Below are 22564 nucleotides of genomic sequence, written 5' to 3'. Positions count from 1 at the left end.
ATGTTGCCCATCTTTTCTTGGGCTTCTATTACATTGTAAAGCGGGAAAAAAATTGCAAAAGCCCAAAAGAGTTTTTTTTTTTTTTCGTCCAGTCCTCGTCAGATGGGCCAATATCATGTATAAAAGCCGAAAGATTTTCATTCCCATCGGTCACGTACAGACGAGGGTGTTTCTGTAATTACGAGCCACTATTTCGTCGTAAGGTTGAGACAATCTGAAGATCAAAAGACATTGGCCCGCTGAGGAAGGTGCGAGATCCAGAAGCATCAGCGAGCAAACCCTCCGCTTAAAGAATAAAGGAAATTATCTTCTCAGATCGTCAATTTCGCGAAGAAAAGATGTCTTCGGTGTTCAGCGGCGATGAAACAGCCCCTTTCTTCGGCTTCCTCGGCGCTGCTGCCGCCCTCGTCTTCTCCTGTAATCAAATTCTTACATACATGAATATATAATTGAGTTTCGGTAATGGATCTAGGGTTCGGTTGGTGTGGATCTAGGGGTTTTGATCTCGGGTTGTGTTTTTTTTCTTTTTTTTGGGTTCAGGTATGGGGGCTGCGTATGGGACAGCGAAGAGCGGGGTGGGAGTGGCGTCGATGGGCGTGATGAGGCCGGAGCTGGTGATGAAGTCGATCGTGCCGGTGGTCATGGCGGGAGTGTTGGGTATATATGGTCTCATCATCGCCGTGATCATCAGCACCGGGATCAACCCTAAGGCCAAGTCCTATTACCTCTTCGATGGCTACGCCCACCTCTCCTCTGGTCTCGCTTGTGGCCTTGCTGGCCTCTCGGCCGGTATGGCCATTGGCATCGTCGGTGACGCTGGTGTCAGGTATGTCTATCTCCCCCTCTCAACATATACGTTTTTGTATATCAATATGTTATCTGTGGCCTTGCTTGAAGGATCAATCTAAGGAACTTCATAGTTCAGATTTTGCCAGCTCAGATTCTATGAATTTAGAAAAAATTAAGAACCCTTAAAGGCAGTGAATGCGAAGATGGCAAAATATGAAATGTTTAATTAAATATAATGGTTAGGATTATGAGGAACTTGCTCCTCGATTGATTTAATGATTGGTTAGGGTTGGTAACGTAAATTTGTTGAGGATTTCATAGGAAATTTTAATACGAGCATTTCGTGTTCAAGTTACTAGTTTTTCTTTGGGATATTTTAGTGTTAACAATATGTACCCTGAGGTTCATTATGATTTTCTCTGGGCCTTTACATGTATTATATGTAATATGTTGATAAATGAAGTTTTTGGAAATTTCATTTTTGTTCCATAGCTACTTTTTTGGTACAAGATATTAAGTTGTGATGTTGTTAGGACTTTAGACTGTACATTTTTGTGCTTCTACATATCGTCATTCAAGATTGTTGGGTTGTAGACATCTTAGAATATGCTTCTTATTCTAGAATGTTTTCTCGATAGAGATGTTTTTATGTCAAACCCATGTTGGAGCTAGTGAGTTATCTTAATGAAAAAGTGAAAAGTAATTTTTCCCTTTTAGTTGTGATGCTTATGTAAAACTGTCTTTCAGCTTAAAAATCTCTTGTATACGTACTATAGAAGTGTAGAACTAAGAAATCTGTTACGTGTTAACTCTTGCTTGTAGCTATCAGTGTCAGATCTTGTTGTCACCCTTGCCGTCTATTCTACTGCCAAAAAGTTTTCCTCTTTTATAAGACTTATGCATATTCTTTTGTTTGCTTCACCATATGAAATTTAGTGTATAGAATGAAAACCTGTCATTTTGTGAACATGTTTCAACGCTTGCATTTCTGTGATTTCTTGTAATTCTGATTTTTTATTTGTGCAAAAATGTGGATATGGTTAGTGGTGAGATCTTTCTAGTTTTAAGGTATAACATATAGCTGAATGGCAAAAAGTGTTGTAGCTGGCCTCCTAAAACATTTGTTCTTCTTGGGTTTACTGAGCTATGCTGTTTAAGAGTAAATGGTTAGCGTTGCAGGAATAGGGTATTACTTGTCTTTTTGGATTGGAGTGTTTTGTGTTTGGATGTCACTTTTTTTTAACAACCTTTTGATTTTATTTGGCTGGGAAGTAATCGGCAACTAGTATTGATGGTGTTAAGGTGTCATATTGAATATACTGGTAGTTTATGTGTGTTCTGTTTGATCAAAATGCCTTCTGTTAGGCCGTTTTCTCCTAATGTTTTACTGTATTTTTTGCAGAGCAAATGCACAACAGCCGAAGCTTTTTGTTGGGATGATTCTTATTCTAATTTTCGCTGAAGCACTGGCCCTCTACGGCCTCATTGTTGGCATCATCCTCTCTTCACGAGCTGGCCAGTCAAGAGCTGACTAAACGTGCACATTCTACTGGGTGGTTATCTTGTTTGTTTCTTTTGAGCGAGAAGTGTTTCTTACTGCAGATTCTTGTTGGCGAGTGTGATTGTTTTTATGCATTAGGGAGTTGCCATGCTGTGGTGTTAGGATATAGTATTAGAAATTAGTTTGCCCCTCTTAATAAAGTTCTACTTTTTTATCTATCTGATCCTGCACTGTGCGGATTTAAGTCAAGTTCTGAAATATTGTCTATCATTTTACAAAGGAATTATCCTCATCCCGTGATTTACCTGAAATTTTTGCAAGCCTGAGATGTGGTGAATCTTTTTTTTTTTTTTTTTTTTTTGGTATGAATAATTTATGGGTAAAAGGGCGCAACCATAGTACACATAATGTATATAAAGAGAGCCCCCCTTAAATGCCAAAAGAAGAAAATGTGGAGAAATTTAGCCAAATCCTTCTTGCATCTTTACTATATTGATCCAAGTTTTTCAAAATGACAATAAAAAAGCACCGCAAAAAGAAGGAAATCAGGGGAGAGATAAGGAAGAGGGAAGGGAGCTATTAACATTGTTTGGCCAATTAAATTTTGGGAAAAAATATATTTAGCCCTTTGGTTTTCACCTTATGTGAATTTAGTCATTGGGTTTTCTATTTTAAAAAGAGTAATGCTATACATACTTTCATTTTCTTATACTTACTTTTTTATACCCATATATGGTTTTTAAACCACCATTAAATTTGGGATAGATGGTAATTTTAAAAGTCCTGAGTGTAAGAAAGTGAGAGTTTGTAGCTTTTTTTTTTCTTTTTTTTTTAGTTGAATAAAATAAAAAGGAGATAATGATGCATTTTATAGCCTTACTATAATCACTTGGCTAGAAATTGTAGGGCAGATTTCCTAAAATAGGAATACATATTCCACAATTTTTTTTTTTTGAAGTACATATTCCACAATTGAATGAACATTTTAAACATTCAAGTGTAGGGAATCCAATTGCACAAGCTTTTCGTGAAGCATTTTCTTTTCTAGAAAATGATAGAGTCCCAACAAAGACCCAACTTCTCTCCTGCGTGATGCATTTTTAAATAAATTAAAAAAAAAAAAAAAAAAAAAAAAAATTGAAATCCTGGTGTTTCTGTGAAAATTTTGGAATCATTTGAGATGTAATGTATGTGTACATTACATTACGAAACCACAAAATCCCGCTCTCCCTCACAAGCTCACCCTCTCTCACTTCGGCCACCGGCAACGGAGGTCGTTTACCCTCTCTCGCACACCGGCACAAGGGTTCCAGCCACTGGCGACCTACCTCCTTCCCTAAGAATGAGTTTTGCTCCACCAGCAGGTAGTCTCTCTCATCCACCGGCCACTGGCGTTGAAGAAGGTTCTCTCTTTCCTCCACCGGCGGTAAGTAGTACCTCTCTCTCCTCCAACAGTTTGTTTTTACGTTTTGGAGAACAATATAAATACACCAGCAAAATCTAGGGTTTTCCAGAAGAATTTGGGTATTTCGTTGTTTTTGCTTTATATATATATATATATATATTTCTATTTTAATTTATGAACACCATTGAGGTACTTTGAAGAATGTTAAAAGATTTGGGTTTTTTTTTTTTTTTTATCCAAATCATTTGAGATGAATGGAAAAAGACTGAAGCAATGGCTATATCCTGAACGTCAATCTAATTTGTTGTTGGGTTGTCCTTTGCTTAGTTTCTTGTTGTTGAGTCTAGTTAATTTGTTTAGATATAATTTGAGTTTTGTTCTTTGTAGTGTAGTTACCCTGTTTCCAGCCTCTCGATTATGTGTGCTTGCTCTGTTGTTTCCATTTTTACACTTGGTATACAGAACTATCCTCGATTCCGTGTGCTTGTTGTGCTGTTTCCATTTTTACACAAAGAGGAAAACTTTTTATACTCTTCCATCCACATAGGCAAAAGAAACTGTCAAGTGTGTTTCTATTGTATATTGGACAGTTTTCATTTGGTGTTATGGACATTCGTTTGAGTATAAGTTTAGCCGGCAAGCCACTATTAATGGTGTTTGAGTTTTCATGCTGTCAGAGACTAAGTGCCCCATTCTTCTATTTTTACTACTTGGATGTGTGAATGTTGTCTTATATAATCAGCAGTTCTGTCATCTTTGTAGTATGAGCATTATATTGATTTTGAGTGTAATGTATGCGTACCTAGCCTACTTTATAGGGTATTGGACCATTCAAACTTCACAAACATTTAGCAAATATTCTTTAACATTCCCATTTAATATTGTAAGCAAAAATATTGAAAAGCTTTGTTCACTTATCAAAATTATTGTAAGCAACTGAAATATGTATCAGGATTCCCAACTGTAATTTTAGTGCTAGAGGATTCTAGAATCTTCAAATTTTTCTATAATCAGCAGTTTTCATTCGGACTACAAATTGCATGTATTAGGTTTAGATTACAAGGAAAACGATCTTAGCCCCATAGCTTAGAGCAACAATTAGAAGTCAGGCATTGACTTCATTCTTGTGTTTGTTTGCTGGTTCTAGACCTTCTCTATTTAAGGACCATGTCTTTGGAGGTAATCTTATGTATTTACTTTGTAACTCAAAATGAAGTATTGGTGAAACACAGTTGTTATTGAGTAGAATTCCTGAACTTAATTTCAATTATTGTTCCCGCATTCTTCACTAGACACTTCTTGGTCGTTGTTTTCCCTGGAATTCTTAATCTTATAGTTGATCTTGACTTCTTTTAGATCTTTGTTTGCATACTTCTTTGCGTATTTTTTGTATCAATTCAGTATTCATATTGAGTGTGATGTTAATTTTCGAAAATATTTTTATAACTTTCTAGACTTTAGAAGAAAGATTGCTTCAGTCCAACATGATCGCCATTGTCAAGAACTTTAACAATGATAAAAAATCTGAGCATTTCAAGCCAAGTCAGATATGGGCAACTCAATATAGAGCAAATTTAAGTAACTTTTGGTATGATCAAGTCGATCGCAATTCTCTTTACATGATTAAAGCCAAACCCTATTAGTATTGGCGAGAAAAGATGGTGTGATGCAGGCTTACCTGTTGCTTGTGGGTCATTTGATTTGAATCCAGAGTTGAATAGTGAGGAGAGCTGGCCAATGATTCCATCCTACAAATGTTCTTGGGATCATGGTAGGACAGATGATGAATTTAAAATTTACCCAAGAGAATGTGAGATTTGGGCACTGTATAAGGATTGGAACCTTGATGAGTGGGTCTATAATCCTGATTCTGTGAAAGGATGCAAATTTCAATTGGTTGAAATCATACATTTTTCAAAATATTTAGGTTCATATGGTGCATGTTTGGTAAAGGAAGACGGTTTTAGAAACATTTTAGAGAGAAACAATTGGAGGGAGTCCTCTCACTCTCTGCATCCCTCTAGCAAATCTGTACATATTCCCTCATAATGTCCCAGCATATAAGTTTAAGGGTGGAGAAATTATTAAAGTTGTTAAAGGGATGTTTGAGCTGGACTAGTTGGCTTTACCTGAAATTATGATTCAGGAGATTGACTCCCCAAAAGCACCAAAGAATTAGAATGCTGACAGTTTTTTTAGCCATAATCTATTGGGAGGGCATCCTTCCTTGAAGTCATATCCAGAGGAGCAACTCCCAAAGCCCACTTGGTCAGATATGGGTCCTATACAGTGAAAAAGATATGGGTCCTGGTCAGTGAAAAAGATTTTTTTGCCTAGGCAATACACTAGAATAGATAATTTAATTTCTGAGAGCCAGGTATGTGTGACTTTCTTAGAAGCTCTACCTACTTTTGACCATGAGATTGCTTGGAAGAATGAAAAGTTACCCGTTGTATCCAGGATGTTTGAGATCAGTGGAACTAGTGTCAACCTTGAAATGTCATAGTTCTCCTGTTTAGTCAACAACCAAAAAAGCAATGGTCAGCCATTCTACAAAATTTACCCGCTAAAAAGTGAGGTTTGGGCTTTGTACAAGAACTGGAATAGCAAATGGAGGCGCTGACGAATTTCTTTTAGCATTGAAAGATTGTTTTGATGCTATTATTGTTTTCCTACACAAATGATACCCAAAGGACAGTAGGAATGCATTATTTAGAATAGTTTGCAATAGATGTATTATTTATATTCTTTGTGTGTTTGTGTAACAAACAGGACATACTTCAGTATATTTGAAATGCTTGTATAAGAAAGCATGCTACTTATTTATCAAAAAACATGCTACTATGCGTAGGCCTGTATAGTCTACCATAAGTGTGACATTCTGATTTCAATTTGTTTCAGTTGGAGAAATACCTTCTTGAGAAATTGGACAGTTATGAGCCAGCAGTTGGTGATTCAAATGTCAAAGTTGTTTCACACATTGAAGTCTTCCCTCCTGCCTTCCAAGCAATCCCTCGCAATCAGATTGTTCTTGACCTTGCCTTCAATTATATCGATTTCCCATCTCTTGAGAATAGGATGAAGAAAGACAAGAAGGGCTTCATAAGTAGGCTATGGCGATGAATTATCGTCCAGTCTGGTTATACTAGATTCACATTTGAGGAATTCTTGCAACTGTATTTAAAGCCTTGACATGTATTGAGATTTTTTTACAACTTTTTTTCCCCCTGAATTTTGGAACATTGTTCAGTTCTTGCGCTTGGGAGGTAGAGCATTTGGTTCCAAATGCCAAGAGCTTTCAGGAATGCGATATCTCCCAATTCCAGGCACACGGAAAGCAGGGATTTGATGAGAGAAACTAAACATCTCTTTGGTGGAAACTACATGAATCAAATCAAACCCATCAACTTGTTGCCTATGAAAGAAAGTCAGCCAACCCTTCACCTCTGTCAGCCTAGCTACTGTTATCACATCCCCTCACACAAGTCTGATAGAATTTGGACAACCTGGCATTGGTAATTTTCATAATCAGAGCGCTTCCATTTGCTATTCCAGTTCTTGTATAAAGCCCAAATCTCACCTTTTTGCGGGTAAATTTTGTAGAGTGGCAGACCATTGCTTTTTTGGCTGTTGACTAAACATGAGAACTGTGACATTTCAAGGTTGACACTAGTTCCACTGACCTCAGACATGCTGGATACAATTGGTAGCTTTTCTTTCTTCCAAGCAATCCTATTGTCAAAAGTAGGTAGAGCTTCTAAGAAAGTCACACATACTTGGCTCTCAGAAATCAAATTATCTATTATGGTGTATTGCCTAGGCAAAAAATCTTTTCCATTGTACAAAGCCCATACCTGACCAATGGCAAAATCATTTGAAGACCAACTAGGCTTCAGGAGTTGCTCCTCTAGATATGACATCAAGGAAAGATGCCCTCACAATGGATTATGGCTAAAAAACTACCAGCATTCCAATTCTTTGGTGCTTTTGGGGAGTCATGCTCCTGAATCATAATTTTAGGTAAAGCCAACTGGTCCAACTCAAGCATCCCTTCAACAACTTTATCAATTTCTCCACCCTTAAACCTATATGCTAGGACATTATGAGAGAATATGTATGGATTTGCTGGAGGGATGCGGAGAGTGACAGAACTCCCTCCAATTGTTTGTCTCTCAAAAATGTTTCTAAAACCGTCTACCTTTACCAAACATGCACCATATGAACCTAAATATTTTGAAAAATGTCTGATTTCAACCAACTGAAATTTGCATGCTTTCACAAAATCAGGATTATAGACCCACTCATCAAGGTTCCAATCCTTATATAGTGCCAAAATCTCACATTCTCTTGGGTAAATTTCAAATTCTTCATCTGTCCCACTATGATCCCAAGAACATTTGTAGGATGGAACCATTGGCCAACTCTCCTCACTATTCAACTTAGGATCCAAATCAAATGACCCACAAGCAACAGGTAAGCCTGTATCACACCATCTTTTCTCGCCAATACTGACAGGGTTTGGCTTTAACCATGTAAAGAGAACTGCTTCTGCAGAATTGCGATCAACTCGAGCATACTGAAAGCTACTTAAATTTGCTCTATATTGAGCTGCCCATATTTGACCTAGCTTGAAATGCTCAGGTTTTCTATCATTGTCAAAGTTATAGAAGTCCTAACAATGGCGATCATGTTGGACTGAAGCAATCTTTCTTCTAAAGTCTGCAAAGTTATAAAAATATTTGCTAAAATTAACATCACACTCTATATGAATACTGAATTGATACAAAAAATACGCAAAGAAGTATGACAACAAAGTTCTAAAATGAAGCCAAGATCAACTATAAGATTAAGAATCCCAGGGAAAACAATGACCAAGGAGTATCTAGTGGAGAATGCAGGAACAATAATTGAAATTAAGTTTAGGAATTCGACTCAATAACAGTTGTGTTTCACCAATACTTCATTTTGAGTTACAAAGTAAATACATAAGATTACCTCCAAAGGCAAGGTCCTTAAATAGAGAAGGTCTAGAATCAGCATACAAACACAAGAATAAAGTCAATGCCTGACTTCTAATTGTTGCTCTAAGCTATGGGGCTAAGATCGTTTTCCTTGCAATCTAGACCTAATACATGCAATCTGTAGTCCGAATGAAAACTGCCGATGATAGAAAAATTTAAAGATTCTAGAATCCTCTAGCACAAAAATTACCAAGAATCCTGGGACATATTTCAGTTGCTTACAATATTAAATGGGAATGTTAAAGAATATTTGCTATATTAGCAAAATGTTTGTGAAGTTTGAATGGTCCAATACCCTATAAAGTAGGCCAGGTACACATACATTACACCCAAAATCAATATAATGCCCATACTACAAAGTGACAGAACTGCTGATTATATAAGACAACATTCACACATCCAAGTAGTAAAAATAGAAGAATAGGGCACTTAGTCTCTGACAGCATGAAAACTCGAACACTCAAACACCATTAACAGTGGGCTTGCCAGCTAAACTTATACTCGAACGAATGCCCTTAACACCAAATGAAGACTGTCCAATATACAACAAAAACATACTTGACAGTTTCTTTTGCCTATGTGGAAGGAAGAGTATAAAAAGTTTTCCTCTTTGTGCAAAGCAAAAAATCTCAAGTTCATATTATAATACATTACCAAAATGTGATAAACTGGGTTTAGTAGTTTTTGTTAAAATTATGTCATGTGATTGATTAATCTATCATTAGTTTTTATTATAAGTAATCAAAATATTATTAAAAGCGAAAAGTGCTACTTTGGTACACAGAGTATACAAGAGAGACACCTAATTAGGAGGAGAGAAAAGAACAAGAAAATTTTTTCATAAGTAATAATGCATTAAAAGAGCACAGAGGAGCGCAAAAAAAAGAACAAGAAAATTGAGAAAACTAAGCTCCAAGGGAGCTACAAATGCGGCTGTCCAAGTATAAAGAGTTAAAAAGAAAAAACACTCAAGCTCCGCCAATGATCCCTCAACTCAAATATTATATAATGAGGCAATTGATCTTCTCATTTCATCAGATAAATTTGGTGTATCACATTGTCTCTGTGTTTCCATTACGTATGAGATCATAAAACAAAACCCCATCACATTACTTATATATAATGATGGAAACAGGAACAAACTGCCCACAATCTATCGCCCCTAATAATTGAAAAAGTTTGGATTCAATCATATTGCTAAAAAGAATCCAGTCCCTGCAAACTGATTTTTTTTATAAAAAAAATCTCCTTTCTCCGACTTGTGTGCTTTATTGCTGAATTGGAAGCTGTATGGATGATGGTATGTGAAAGCGGATTTAGAAGTGAAGGCAATAGTTCCCGATAGACAAAAGAGAGGAAAAACACTTTTTTTTTTTTAATTATTTCGGAACCTCGGCTATCAATGGGTTTTTTGAGGTTCTCTTGTAGTACAAAATTTATGAGCTTGTTTATAACCTAAAGAATCAAAATGAAAAACCCCAGTTGAGCACAAAACAGAACAACCCACAAAAATCCAATGATGCAAAAATCACTAAGCAAAAACCTAGATGAGAGAACCCCAAAATGCAGAATCTAGGGCGTTTTAGCCTGCATAACCCCAGAAAAAACAAAAAAAACAAAAACAAAAACAAAACAAAACAAAACAAGCTCTTCTCGGCAAACCAACAGCAGAAAAATTAACCAACCAAAAATAAAAATGAACCTAAAAACCAACCGGTGGAGGAGAGAGAACCTTCCCGGAGGTGGAGATTTTTGCGTGAGATCTTTCGCCGACGCCCAGATCTGAGCGAGATGACCAAAGCCCACCTGATTTTCAGGTTGCGTGGCCGGAGATCCTTCTCCGGAGTGAGAGAGACAGGAGCGAGTGAGGGAGAGTGTGAGAGGGAGAGGGTTTCGTTCTTTTTTGCGTCGCGTGGCAGGGAATGATTGCGCCGGAGTGAGAGAGAGACAGGAGCGAGGGAGGGAGAGCAAGGCCCGTTCTTCTTGCCGGTGAACGGAACCCTTGCGCCAAAGTGATAGAGACAGGAGCGACGGAGTTCGCCGGTGGCCGGAGTGAGAGAGAGGGTGAGCGAGGAAGGGAGAGCGGGAGAGGGGCTCTTACGGTTTTTTAATTTAAGAGATGCTTCTAGGTTTTCATCGTTTTTAATTTTAATTTTAATTTTTTTAAAAGTGACATGTAGGAAAGAAGTTGGAAAACAATCATCTCCCCAGTCCAATGCAACCGGAGAGTATCCCGTTCAGATTGAGATTTGTTTAAAGCAATCTAAGATCCTAAAATGAACGCCTCATTTACAAAAGAAGAGAAGCGTTAAGTCTAATGTTAATTGTGCAATGTTAACTCTGCATAAACACAAAAACCAAGACACGGGAATAGGTGAAGAATAAGAAAAGACAAACAAAAAAAATATGAAACAAAAGATACATTGTTCATGCAACTTCAAAGGTATAGGAAGAGATCGAAAAAAAAAAAAAAAGAGGACAACAGACAAAAGCAATAGGATAAAGACAAAGCAATAACTTTTTGTCATTTACTCAAGTAACTTTCAAGTTCTTCTTTACTTTTTTTATTTTTTATTTTTTATTTTTTTTTATTGTAGTTGTTGAAACTTTCTTTTGAGTTGTTTTATTTGTCTTTATTGATTTTATTTATTTATTTATTGAGACATTCAACTATGACTTGAATGGTTGCTTACCTACTGATCTTAATATACTATAATTCTTTACTAATTTTGAAAGAGTTGTCAAACAAAAATGTGATAAGGAGTTAGAAGCATAATACAACTTTAGACAAAAATTATCAAGATTGAATCTCAAAAACTCACCTATGCTTAATCAAGTAGCAAAAGTGTACACACCCAGAGTGTTTGAGTTATTTCAAAATGAAGTTGAAGAGATACCGTCACTTTCCATTATAGACCACAGTGAAAGTCAAGAGACACATAGATATGTTGTTGGAGTTTTCAATGGACATGGGAAATACAACATTATGTGGAATCCATCAGATCAAACTTTGTCTTGTAGTTGTAGAAAGTTTGAGACATTCAGTATTTTGTGTCGGCATGCTCGAAAAATTCTTGATATGTAAGATATCAAGCTGATTCCTGATAGATATATTCTAAAGATATGCAAAAGATGAGAATGAAAAACAATTAATGAAGAATGACATTGAGTTAGATACTCAATTAGGATATGCAGATAAGTATCGAGCTTTGTGTCCTAAATATATTCAATTAGAAAATAAGGCATGTGAAACTGAAAAAGGCTTTAATAAATTAATATCCTAAACGCGGCTGTTGCAGATTTGAAGAAAATACTTTGTGATGCAAATAATTGCCAAGCTAATGCAGAATAAAATATTATTAGGCTTTCAACCAATATTGTAGACAAAGAGGATCAACCATGTGTTTCAATCACGGTAAGGCCAAAATGAATAAAGAAAAAAGAGAATTATCGTAATAAGAAACGTCGACCTAAACCATGGATAAAAAATATGAAGAAACCCAAAGAAAGCATGTCAAAGAATCAAGCAAAGGAAATCAAAGAGTCAAAGGTAGTATACTAAATTGTCTTTCCATGTTCAAATTTGTTTCGATATGATTATAATATATTATTAATCTTATTAAACGCATACAATTCTTACAGGATATAGAAATACATGATTGCAACACACAGAAGAGCAACGAGGATATCGCATATAGTCATGTTCCTAGCTTTACCCAAATATCTAGGGTAATATATTCATAAATACTATTTTTAATTTGATATTATTAATTATGAAGTTTCATACTTGACTTATTTAGTTGATTTAGTGATAAGTTTCTTTATGACGGTTTTTTTCTTTTTTTTTTTTTTTTTTATTCTCTAGATACTTGCATCTCGTAGTTTCCCTAATCAAAACTTTCTACAAGAGAAACCAACTAAAGAAGTTCAAAAATGAAGGTATATTACCTTTTTAACTCATCAATTTTTTTTAATTAAAGTTTTAAGTGAATAATTTAGTTGATTTTTATTTTTTTATTATTATTATTTTTAATTCATCAGGAAGCGAAGGAAGGAGGATGATGTGAGAACCAAATGTCGTTGGCAAAAAAAATTCAACATGCGCTCAGAGATGGAGTTTTTGTAGTTTAAAAATTTAATCATTTTGTGTTACACTATATTTGGCTCTTGAATGTAAGATGACAATATTTTGTATTTTGTAGTGATTTTTGGATTACAATTTTTGGAAAAAACTTTGCTTTAGATATTGCTTTCACAATAATTGCTTAAGATATATCATTTGTTTCAAATTTATCAAAAAAGGAAAAAACTTGTATTTAGATATTGCTTTATAGTATTTGCTTAAAATATAAAATTATTGATGTGCTGAACAAATATTGTTTTTTTGAATGAACAAGTATTTGAATTGGTTTGTAATTTCTCACCACCAATCTGTTTGAGTTTCTATTACCATAGCTACAATAATAGTCATTGTCTGTTTGGGTTTCTACATAATCCAGCTCAACAATAGTCACCAATCTGTTTGGATTTCACAAGGAAACGAGTATTTACAGATTACTTCTTCAAAGTCAAAGGAAAATTAGATTTAGGATAGACTCCCCTCTCTCTATAAAACATTGCAGGAAAGGAAAGTTACAATAAAGATAGAATGAAAATAAATGAGAAATAAACAAAATTAAAACAATAATTTCGCAATAAAGAAAATTAAAACCCATTAACTATGAAAAAAAAAAAACTAGAAACTGGAAAAAACCAGGAAAAAAAAAAAACCATCTTCCTCCAGGAAAGGAAAGCTACAATAAAGATAGAATAAAAATAAAGGAGAAAATAAACAAAATTAAAACAATAATTTCGAAATAAAGAAAATTAAAACCCATTAACTATGACAAAAAAAAACCAGAAACTAGAAAAAACCGTAAAAAAAACCAAGAAAAACCGTCTTCCTCCGGGAAAGGAAAGCTACAACAAAAATAGAATGAAAATAAATGAGAAAATAAACAAAATCAAAACAATAATTTCGAAATGAAGAAAATTAAAACCCATGAACTATGAAAAAAAAAAACCCAGAAACCAGAAAAAAACCAGAAAACCATCTTCCTCATCTTTGTCGTCATCATCGTCCTCAAGATCTCTGTCAACGTTGTCCAGCTCCCGTCATTCTCCATCGCCAACGGCACCTTCACCTTCACCTTCTCCCAGTACCGCCGCCATCCGAAACCCCAACCCATTGCGACAGCACTCTCCAGCTCCTCTACTCCGGCTCCCAAGTCGGCTTCATGTTCATCCCCGCTGGCAAGATCGACCCCGGTCAGACCCAATACATGGCCACCACCTTCTCCGTCCAGTCCTTCCCCTTGACGGCGCCCCAAATAGTCGGAGCCATGGTACCCCAACATTCCTTCCCCTCTCCGGCCCCCGAAACCAACGGACCCATGGCCCTAGCTCACCAGCGGCGAGTTCCAAGTTGGGCCAATGAAGGAGAGGCCACGTTTTCTCTGCAAATGTGGGGATGGAGGATTTGAAGGGAGTTTGTCTAACGGAGGATTAGCGTGAGTTGTTGCCGTTTTGTGTCATATTTTTAGACTTAGATTTTTATAGAGAAATCTAAGCCCTTATCTGGATATTCTTCAGTCCATTATGGACTGGAGAGGATCTGGATCCAAAGAAGTTAGGTCTCGCGTAGGTAATACTATAAGTTTTATTAGAGTCATTTTAAATGTGATTTAGCTTTTAAAATTATTAATAAATTAAAAAATAATAAATTATATCTCAAATTCAACAATAATTTTAAAAATCATATCACATTTATAAAGACCCTAAAAAAACTCTAAAATAACTTATAATATTACTCCTTTATTATGGTTGTATCATGCCTCTTCTTTTCTTATTACGTGATAATGAGATTGTGGGCTCTAAAAAAACCAAAACAAAGTAAATATAGAAGGAGGTAAATAAAGACACAAATTTTTGGCTCAATCTTTTTCTTATTTTTTATTTTATGTTTTAATATATGTGTATTACAAACAATTGTTTCTACTTTTTCATTATTATTATTTTTTACTTCTCAGTATTACTTTTTCATTTTCTCATACCAATTATTATTATTATTATTTTTCTTCTTTTTTATCTATGAACATGGCCGTGGTCCATGAACAATTCCGTGTAGAACAAACACAGCCTTTTTCTTGGAGCTCAAGTGGTCGGTCTCTTCTGGGTAAACGTAAATCCACCTGGGCGTTCGTCACGGCGAACGTAAGTGATTCTTTCCTACTTTCTCTCTCTTGGCCAATCGTCATCTCTTGTGTCATGTATCCATTGTAAGGGCCTTTAATCTAATCAGATTCACGACACGTGGAAAGAATCTACAAAAAGCAACTTCTGGGTTCTCAGAGACTGCTTCAGAGGCCTGGCACATCAATCAAGTCCCATTCAATCAAAGAAGCCTTGGCTCGGCGTCTTGGTACCCTCTTTACTTGTGATTGGCGCGGACTTTCCACGTTCTTATGCCGCGTACATAGAATATCATTCTCACCTTATAGGCCAATTTTTTTGTTTTATGTTGAGAAAAGTCCATGCCTTTCTCGCGCGTTCCACTGCCAGATCGAGACGGACCCAACAAGCACAACCTTTTGTGTCGCGCGCGCTAGCCGACATTTTTATATATATATATGTACAGCGTGAAAGTTGTGGGAAAAGCAGAAAATTCAATATCCGTATGAGTCTGGCTCGCATTCGGTTGTCAAAGAGAATGGCGGAGGAGATCAGGAACGCCGAGATGGGATCGTCTGCTGCGGCCACCGCGACATCAGCAAAATCGAGGTCGTTGTGGCCCACTGTCCTCCGCTGGATTCCCACCTCCACCAACCACATCATCGCCGCCGAGAAGCGTCTTCTCTCTCTTGTCAAGTAATTATCGCTGTCGAAACCCTCATACACCGGTTGATTGCGAATTCTTGAAACTATAAACCAACCCTAACTGCCCTTTTCATTTACTAGTTCTATCTGTGAAAATGAGTTTAGGAAATAATTCACTTTAATTCGATGAAAAATTCATTTTGCTCAAAGATAATCTCGTTTGGTTGTTGAAAGAACTGGTATTTTTATTTCTTATATAATATTTTTGACCAAGAAAATTTGGGCGGGGAAGTTTCAGAGAGGTTCAATTTTGAATTATACGTTGATAAATGATAACGATAATTTTTCTGTTTGTCTCAATTTGGGATGCTGGGTGTAAATTTGCTTGAATTTCAGGACTCCCTATGTTCAAGAGAACGTCAATATTGGTTCTGGCCCACCTGGGTCGAAAGTCAGGTGGTTTGGTTCTAAAAGCAATGAGCAAAGGTTTATCAACACGGTTACCTTTGATGCCAAGGATGGTGCTCCCACTCTTGTGATGGTTCATGGTTATGGTGCTTCTCAAGGTTTCTTCTTCAGGAATTTTGATGCTCTTGCCAATCGTTTTAAGGTCATCGCTATTGATCAGCTTGGGTGAGCCCCTGTGGTCTTGAATCTACATTGTTGTTGAGTATCTAGAATTTTCGTAAATTGCTCTTTCCTATCCTAAATTTTGATGGTTGGTGCACCCCATGACTCCACTTTTCCACTAATTTGTTAATTTTAACAGCTGCAATGGCCGTTACGAATTAATCTTGAATTAATATATCGATTGTAAAAAATTATAGTTCGAGACTATGCGAATAACGGCATAATTTAGACTGGAATTTGCAATTAACCTTAATTCTAAATGCATGCTTATCATGTGGCTTAAAAAAAATAAAAGTAAAAAATAAAAAACAAAAAAAAAAACAAAACGTAATCATATGATAATGTGAGAAGAATGTGAACTTTAAGAACAAAGAAGGTGGCAACCCTAGTACATGGTAGTCAAAAGCAGGAGAGGAAATTTGTGCTTTTGCAGTGAATTATTTGGAACCTTTGTTATACGAAAAAAAAAAAAAAAAAAAACCCTACATGATCTTGCTTGAGTTCTGTATTTTTTCTCCATTTGTCTTCTAATTTTGAATTTTTAATCCTTCCTTGCATCTGATTCTGAAAGCCGCATGTATTTTTCTCATTTATCCCTTGGTCCTGAAAGCCCGTTTTGGGAACTCTTTAGAAACATTTCTTGTGTGTATTGCTTCTTATTCTCACATAATATACAACTTTCTTTCGGCCTCAATTTTCCATTGGGGGGAAAGTTCTGATTTTAATGACATATTTTTGTACCTGGTGTCTTAGCTTAATCTTATTTATACCTAAGCCCCTTGATCAATTCTATTTGCAGCTGGGGTGGATCAAGCAGGCCCGACTTTAAATGCAAAAACACTGAAGGTAGTTTTATGTCATGACTATGTATCAATTTTTATACAGCCCTCAGGTCTATTTTACATTTAAAACAGAATCCACTATGTACTGCTTATTTAAAGATGAGATAAGATAGTACAGAAACAATGCAATCTATATTGATTGTGTCTTAAACTTGCAATTGGTAATGCAGAAACTGAGGCATGGTTCATTGATTCTTTTGAGGAATGGCGAAAAGCCAAAAACCTCAGCAACTTTATATTACTTGGACATTCATTTGGAGGGTATGTTGCAGCTAAATATGCTCTTAAGGTGATCATTCCTCCAGTAAGCGTTTGAATTCCAGGATTAGTATAATAGTACCATTTCTGATGTCATTTTTTTTTTCATATGTATAGCATCCGGAGCACGTTCAACACTTGATTTTAGTTGGACCTGCTGGATTTCAAGCAGAGTCAACCATGCCTGAGTCGCTTATCCAGTTCAGAGCATCATGGAAAGGAGCAATTCTGAACCATTTGTGGGAATCTAATTTTACTCCTCAGAAAATTATAAGGTGAAATATGGTTTATCTTTTTTCGTGAATACACCCTTTGGAACCATACTATAAACAATAGCCTTGTCCATTGATTTTTCTTCTTACCCTATGCATTGTGCATGAGTTGCTTAAAACCCTGTCCCACGGCTTTGCCTTTCTAAGGTAATGAGTTATTGAGGTCGTGCCATTTGCCCATTAAGATTTTAAAATTGAGCATATTATCTACATAAAATGTTCAACCTGCATTGATTTCGAGAGCCAATATCATCACCTCGAACTATTTTTACTTTTATCTGTCGAATAATGATTTACTGTTTGGCTGAAAGCAGTTCTTGGGTTTCAAAAGCCCGTACTTTATCTACTTGAGCAATCCTTTGTACTGAATCCCAAAAATCCACCTACTTTATTTACATTCCATCAAATGAATTCAACTGCAGAGTAATTCTATGAATTTTATTGATGATTTGAATTGTGAATTCCAATTCCAATTGATTTCATCTCGGTTGAATTCAATTATGAATTGGTTCCAAAAAGAAAGTTAATCTTTTTACTTGTCATTCAGAAGCTTCTCTCTGATAATGCACTGAAGATTTAATTATACTATTTTTTTGCAGAGGTTTAGGCCCTTGGGGTCCAAATGTTGTTCGCAGGTATACGACTGCTAGGTTTGGTACATATTCAACTGGGGATGTACTGGCGGAAGGGGAGTCCGGATTGCTGACAGGTAGTTTAGGATAAACATGTTGGTGAATTATATATACTACACAGAATCATTAGATTGCTAATGGTTGCCTTTTCAATTGAAGATTATGTGTACCATACTTTAGCGGCCAAAGCTAGTGGAGAACTGTGCTTAAAATATATTTTTTCCTTTGGAGCATTTGCGCGGATGCCCCTCCTACACAGGTCTGGTTATCCTAATCATTTCAAAGTTGCTTCTTAAATTTGTAGAAGAATTAACTTGTGTCACTATCAAACTCCTTGCTTTGTTTTTTGTTCTTTGAATTAGTATGTTTAATTTTAATTGCATCTCATTGCTACTCTTTTCTATTGTCTTGGTTGATAAGTTTTTTTTTTTTTTTAATAAGTAATAAAATCCATTCAAGACAGAAAAAAAATAATGGTATAGCCCTAGTACACAAGAAGCATAGTACACCTATTAACAGAAAATTATGAAGATCAGAAACTCCCTGAAAGATAGTGAGACAGAACATTCTATGTACCCATCCAATTGAAAGAGAACTGAGAAATGGATTTCAATTTCATCACTCTGATTTTATTTCCCTCCTTGTGAGTGTTCCTCTTTCTCCAAATATACCACTTGAGACATAGTGGAATGGCTTTCCATATAATGCTTTAGTGCATAAGTTGCATATGACCAGTGCATATTTCTAAAAGGCCTGTTCTATACTAATAGAGGGGGGTTTCTTCCCCGTCTCTGTTGTTGGCTGTGTCCTGGGGTCAATGCATATATGTCTACTGCTTTGGCCCGAATAAGGTTTTTGACCTGCTCTGCCGCAAAGCATTTGTGAAAGTTTGTCACATTTGATTTCCTTGAAGCATCAAATGTCCAGTTTTTTCCTTCTTTCATTCTCAGGTGCTGAAATAGAGGTCTTCTTTGCCCCCCCCCCCCAAACCAGAAAAAAAAAAAAAACGACTCTCAGTCTTGTGGATCTCTCTGAGTGTCTCCCTTTCTGTCAGTGGGGCTGTAGTTTCCTGGAGACTGCCAAAGTTTGGCACAATATCTGGACGTACTGTTTTTCCCTGTGCAGGGTATGAAGGCCATTATGTCAGATGTATGATTCTATTTTAGTCATTTGAAGTTGAACTTATCAAGAACTCCTGGAGATTCAAAATTCTGTATAAACAGCGAAACCATGGATCTCTCTTCTTGTATTAAAGGGATTCATGAAACACATGCACACTTATATACCCGAAAAGTGGTTCTGCAAATGGTAATGCTTTTTGCCAATACTGCCCTCTTCATATGCTTGATAATGGACGCCCACCTGAATCATTGTCAAATTTTGGTTCTATCTAAACTGTACTGTACATGCTATTACTTACAGTGTTCATCAAGCTATGGTTTTTGGCCGCATCTTCTATTAGATAAATACTGCATACTTTTGGGAAGATGGAGACGGGAGTAATTCTTTGAGTGGGGGAAGGGCAGGGGGGTCTTGGATGAAGCAAGAGTACTATTTATTGAAACCTATGTGGATCCTAGACTTCTTATGTTTTGTTACTCTCTACACATAATAGTTGCAGGGTATTGAAACGTTTACATAATCCTCTCATTTATTGCGTGCAGTGCGGCGGAGTGGAAAGTGCCAACCACTTTTATTTATGGCTATCAAGATTGGATGAATTATGAAGGAGCTCAAGAAGCTCGCAAGCAAATGAAGGTCCCTTGTGAAATCATCAGGGTTCCTCAGGTGCTGCACTCTCCACTTCTATCTACATTTGTGTGCATGTGTGTGTGCGTCTTGCTTGCCAATGCTCACTCATGTATTGGTTTAAAACCATTGATCAGAAGATTGATAGAATTTCATTGATAATATAAATGCAGGGCGGGCACTTTGTGTTCATAGACAACCCAAGCGGTTTCCATTCAGCTGTTCTTTATGCTTGCCGCCGATTTCTCTCACTTGACCCTGATACTGAGTCATTGCCCGAAGGTTTGTCTTCTGCCTAGAGAAGAGAATGTTGTAATTATTGTTCCATGTACAAATACAACTTGTCTTATTGTAGTGGCACATAGAACATTCATATTTCATTTATCAAATCTTTTCGAGTGTATCTTTATATGATTATCTTGTGAATGTATCCTGCCTACCGGTAGTGTATGGGTTTACATGAAAAATAATGGAAGTGATATAGCAGATTGATTTCCTTTCCATGGTTAATTCAGTTGTCATTAACACTTTGCTGCCTATAAACGTATGCGCCATTAAGGGGAGGGAGAGTTTTAATTAATTGAGATAATATTGGCGCATAACATTTACCAAATAAATAAATAAATAAAAAAGGATAAATTAGAACATAGCCATTGCACTGGAAGTTAGGGAAATTATGCCCACCATTATTATTGTTGTAGCTGGATAGTTGCAAGTGATTCGTGAAGCCATGGCATGAGCTGAGAAAACCAAAAAAAAAAAAAAAACATTTTGTTTTGTTTTGTTTTGTTTAGTCAGTGAATAGTGAGTTTTTTTGTTGAGGCAGTGTGAAGAGTAAGTGAGGTGACATTAGTACGGATTGAGATATCCAAAGTATTGCACCAAGCAATACTTTTTATTTGGACCATTCATTTAAGCGAGCAGATGGACGATGAGAGAGTTGGTTTAGTCATATCCGGTCATAAATGATGAGAATGACCATAATCAGAGTCAACAATAAATAAACTGAATTTTCCTTACTCAATTTGCACCATAGTATCTAGTAGTAACATGATAGAGCAAATTTGGACAAAGTTTTTCTCTATTAAATTGATATATATTTTTAGAGCAAGTGATTTCACATGTATTTTAAAGAATTACATATTTTATTAAAATGTTTGTAAAGACTAAAAATGTCTTAGAATCACATGTTAATTTAATAAAAATGCATGTGAAAATCACATATCAACCGAAGATATGAGTTTGTTAAAGCAAATTTTGGGTAGATAATTACCATGTCTTTTCTCAGCAAGATTCATCATAAGGGGAGAGATGGTTTTCAATTTTTTTCTTCTTCTTTCTGAACAATAAAAGGGTTAAGTATTAGGGATTGGGGAGGGTAGATCGGATTAGAGTCCACGTGATCCTCTCCAATTGATTTAGCTTTTATCGGAGATGATCCAAATACGTCATAACTTTTCAAATTATTAGCAATTAATGTAAAAAAGTAAATATATATTATCATTTCTAATCCAAATTCGTTGCTCATCCTTGGTCTCCTAAAAAGTCACACCTATCTTGTTTATTAAGTGTGAGAATACTCTATAACTCTTCCCTAACCCTTATATATACCCTAGGCATGTTGCCAAGCCTTTCATTCCATCATATCTCAACAAAACCTTCTCCTATCTTGTGCAAATGTAGTCCAACCCAAGTTTTTCCATCGTTGTAATATTTTATAAATAAGAAGTATATTTTCCCATATAGTTTTGATCTTTCTTCTACTTTTGGTTGTGAGTCCTTGGGCTAGTGTAATTTTGTTGCACTACTTGAAAACCGATTGTTCCTAATTTTTGGACATTGTATTTTTCCACAATATATGTGTGTGTGACTTATTTGTTTAAATAGATATTTGGAGATGGGTTTCAATTTGGAGCTAAAAATCAGTTGCGATGCCTCAGAGTCATGAATGTATGAGGTGGAACATCGCTCACATTAAGAATAACGTAAGCTTCTCATAATCCAACAAAACTAATAATAATTCTTGACATTTGCATGCCCTAGATTTTCCCCAGTTGTAATATAATAATCTCTCTCTCTCTCTCTAATATAGAGGAGTAGATAGTATTTTATAGGGCGGACTTTTAAAGTGGAGGCAGCTGAGAGACGGAGGCAGAGTTTAGTATGGGTAGGAGCCAATGGCCAATAAATTGTATTGCTGGGGCCTTATGAGTTGGGGGTGGCCGTGGCCTATATGGGCCACCCCCTCCCTCCGTCCCCTGTGTGCTTCCGTCACTTTATATATGAACTGAAAGTAAAGAAGTGTAGGGTTAGGGTTAGATAGAATCAGAGAAATGAGAATCATTGGGGCTTTGGGTGGCAACAGTTTGTAGGGGAGCTACAAAAGGTTCCAACTTCTTGACTAAAATCTCACTTTGTATTCTGAAAGCCCGGTCCAACTACATCCTTCTATGGGTCTCACTTAACTGATTCGTCATTCGGCCCTTGCCCATTCACCTTATTTTTTTGTTTTTGTTTTGTTCGGAATCCAATACAACGAAGAAATCAGAAATGTCTCAAAAGCATTTCTCAAAAGCCCATGATCCAGTAAGGTGTTTAGGGCAGAACTTT

At 36.2% G+C, this 22564-nt stretch overlaps 2 protein-coding genes and 1 long non-coding RNA gene across 9 annotated transcripts; 2 read left to right on the top strand and 1 right to left on the bottom strand.

The window, feature by feature from the left end:
- Positions 1-145: 145 nt before the first annotated feature.
- On the top strand, positions 146-2506 carry LOC132190379 (V-type proton ATPase 16 kDa proteolipid subunit). The gene is made up of 3 exons (XM_059605353.1): positions 146-417; positions 541-826; positions 2192-2506. The coding sequence occupies exons 1-3, from the start codon at positions 339-341 to the stop codon at positions 2322-2324; spliced, it is 498 nt and encodes a 165-aa protein (XP_059461336.1). The 5' UTR covers positions 146-338; the 3' UTR covers positions 2325-2506.
- A 2706-nt stretch (positions 2507-5212) lies between these two features.
- LOC132189843 (uncharacterized) lies at positions 5213-10959 on the bottom strand. 6 transcript variants are annotated; one of them, XR_009441070.1, is made up of 4 exons: positions 10431-10959; positions 6609-8414; positions 5825-6206; positions 5213-5565 (listed from the first exon to the last, which is right to left on the bottom strand). It is a non-coding gene; the product is annotated as an uncharacterized LOC132189843 (long non-coding RNA). The 6 variants fall into 6 exon arrangements; XR_009441069.1 differs by having other exon boundaries at positions 5213-5977; positions 6101-6206; positions 10431-10958; XR_009441067.1 differs by having other exon boundaries at positions 5213-5977; positions 6105-6206; positions 10431-10958.
- A 4322-nt stretch (positions 10960-15281) lies between these two features.
- LOC132190322 (1-acylglycerol-3-phosphate O-acyltransferase-like) lies at positions 15282-20451 on the top strand. Of its 2 annotated transcripts, none has more exons than XR_009441122.1 (9): positions 15282-15622; positions 15968-16204; positions 17001-17047; positions 17214-17332; positions 17419-17576; positions 18173-18282; positions 18365-18464; positions 19865-19993; positions 20128-20217. XR_009441122.1 is itself a non-coding variant. In XM_059605274.1 (9 exons), the coding sequence occupies exons 1-9, from the start codon at positions 15432-15434 to the stop codon at positions 20251-20253; spliced, it is 1212 nt and encodes a 403-aa protein (XP_059461257.1). In that variant the 5' UTR covers positions 15286-15431; the 3' UTR covers positions 20254-20451. The 2 variants fall into 2 exon arrangements, 1 of the variants encoding a protein (XP_059461257.1); XM_059605274.1 differs by having other exon boundaries at positions 15286-15622; positions 19870-19993; positions 20128-20451.
- Positions 20452-22564: the final 2113 nt, after the last annotated feature.

This window comes from Corylus avellana, chromosome ca8 (assembly GCF_901000735.1).
Source record: "Corylus avellana chromosome ca8, CavTom2PMs-1.0".
Lineage (NCBI taxonomy): Eukaryota > Viridiplantae > Streptophyta > Magnoliopsida > Fagales > Betulaceae > Corylus > Corylus avellana.
This window is presented reverse-complemented; position numbering and strand designations above follow the sequence as displayed.

Bases quoted from the DNA above. Each gene is read 5' to 3' on its own strand.
- LOC132190379 (XM_059605353.1), top strand. From the start codon at position 339: ATGTCTTCGGTGTTCAGCGGCGATGAAACAGCCCCTTTCTTCGGCTTC. The intron at 418-540 runs GTAATCAAATTC...TTTTGGGTTCAG, and splicing joins TGCCGCCCTCGTCTTCTCCT to GTATGGGGGCTGCGTATGGG. The intron at 827-2,191 runs GTATGTCTATCT...TATTTTTTGCAG, and splicing joins GTCGGTGACGCTGGTGTCAG to AGCAAATGCACAACAGCCGA.
- LOC132190322 (XM_059605274.1), top strand. From the start codon at position 15,432: ATGAGTCTGGCTCGCATTCGGTTGTCAAAGAGAATGGCGGAGGAGATC. The intron at 16,205-17,000 runs GTGAGCCCCTGT...TTCTATTTGCAG, and splicing joins ATCGCTATTGATCAGCTTGG to CTGGGGTGGATCAAGCAGGC. The intron at 17,577-18,172 runs GTGAAATATGGT...ATTTTTTTGCAG, and splicing joins ACTCCTCAGAAAATTATAAG to AGGTTTAGGCCCTTGGGGTC.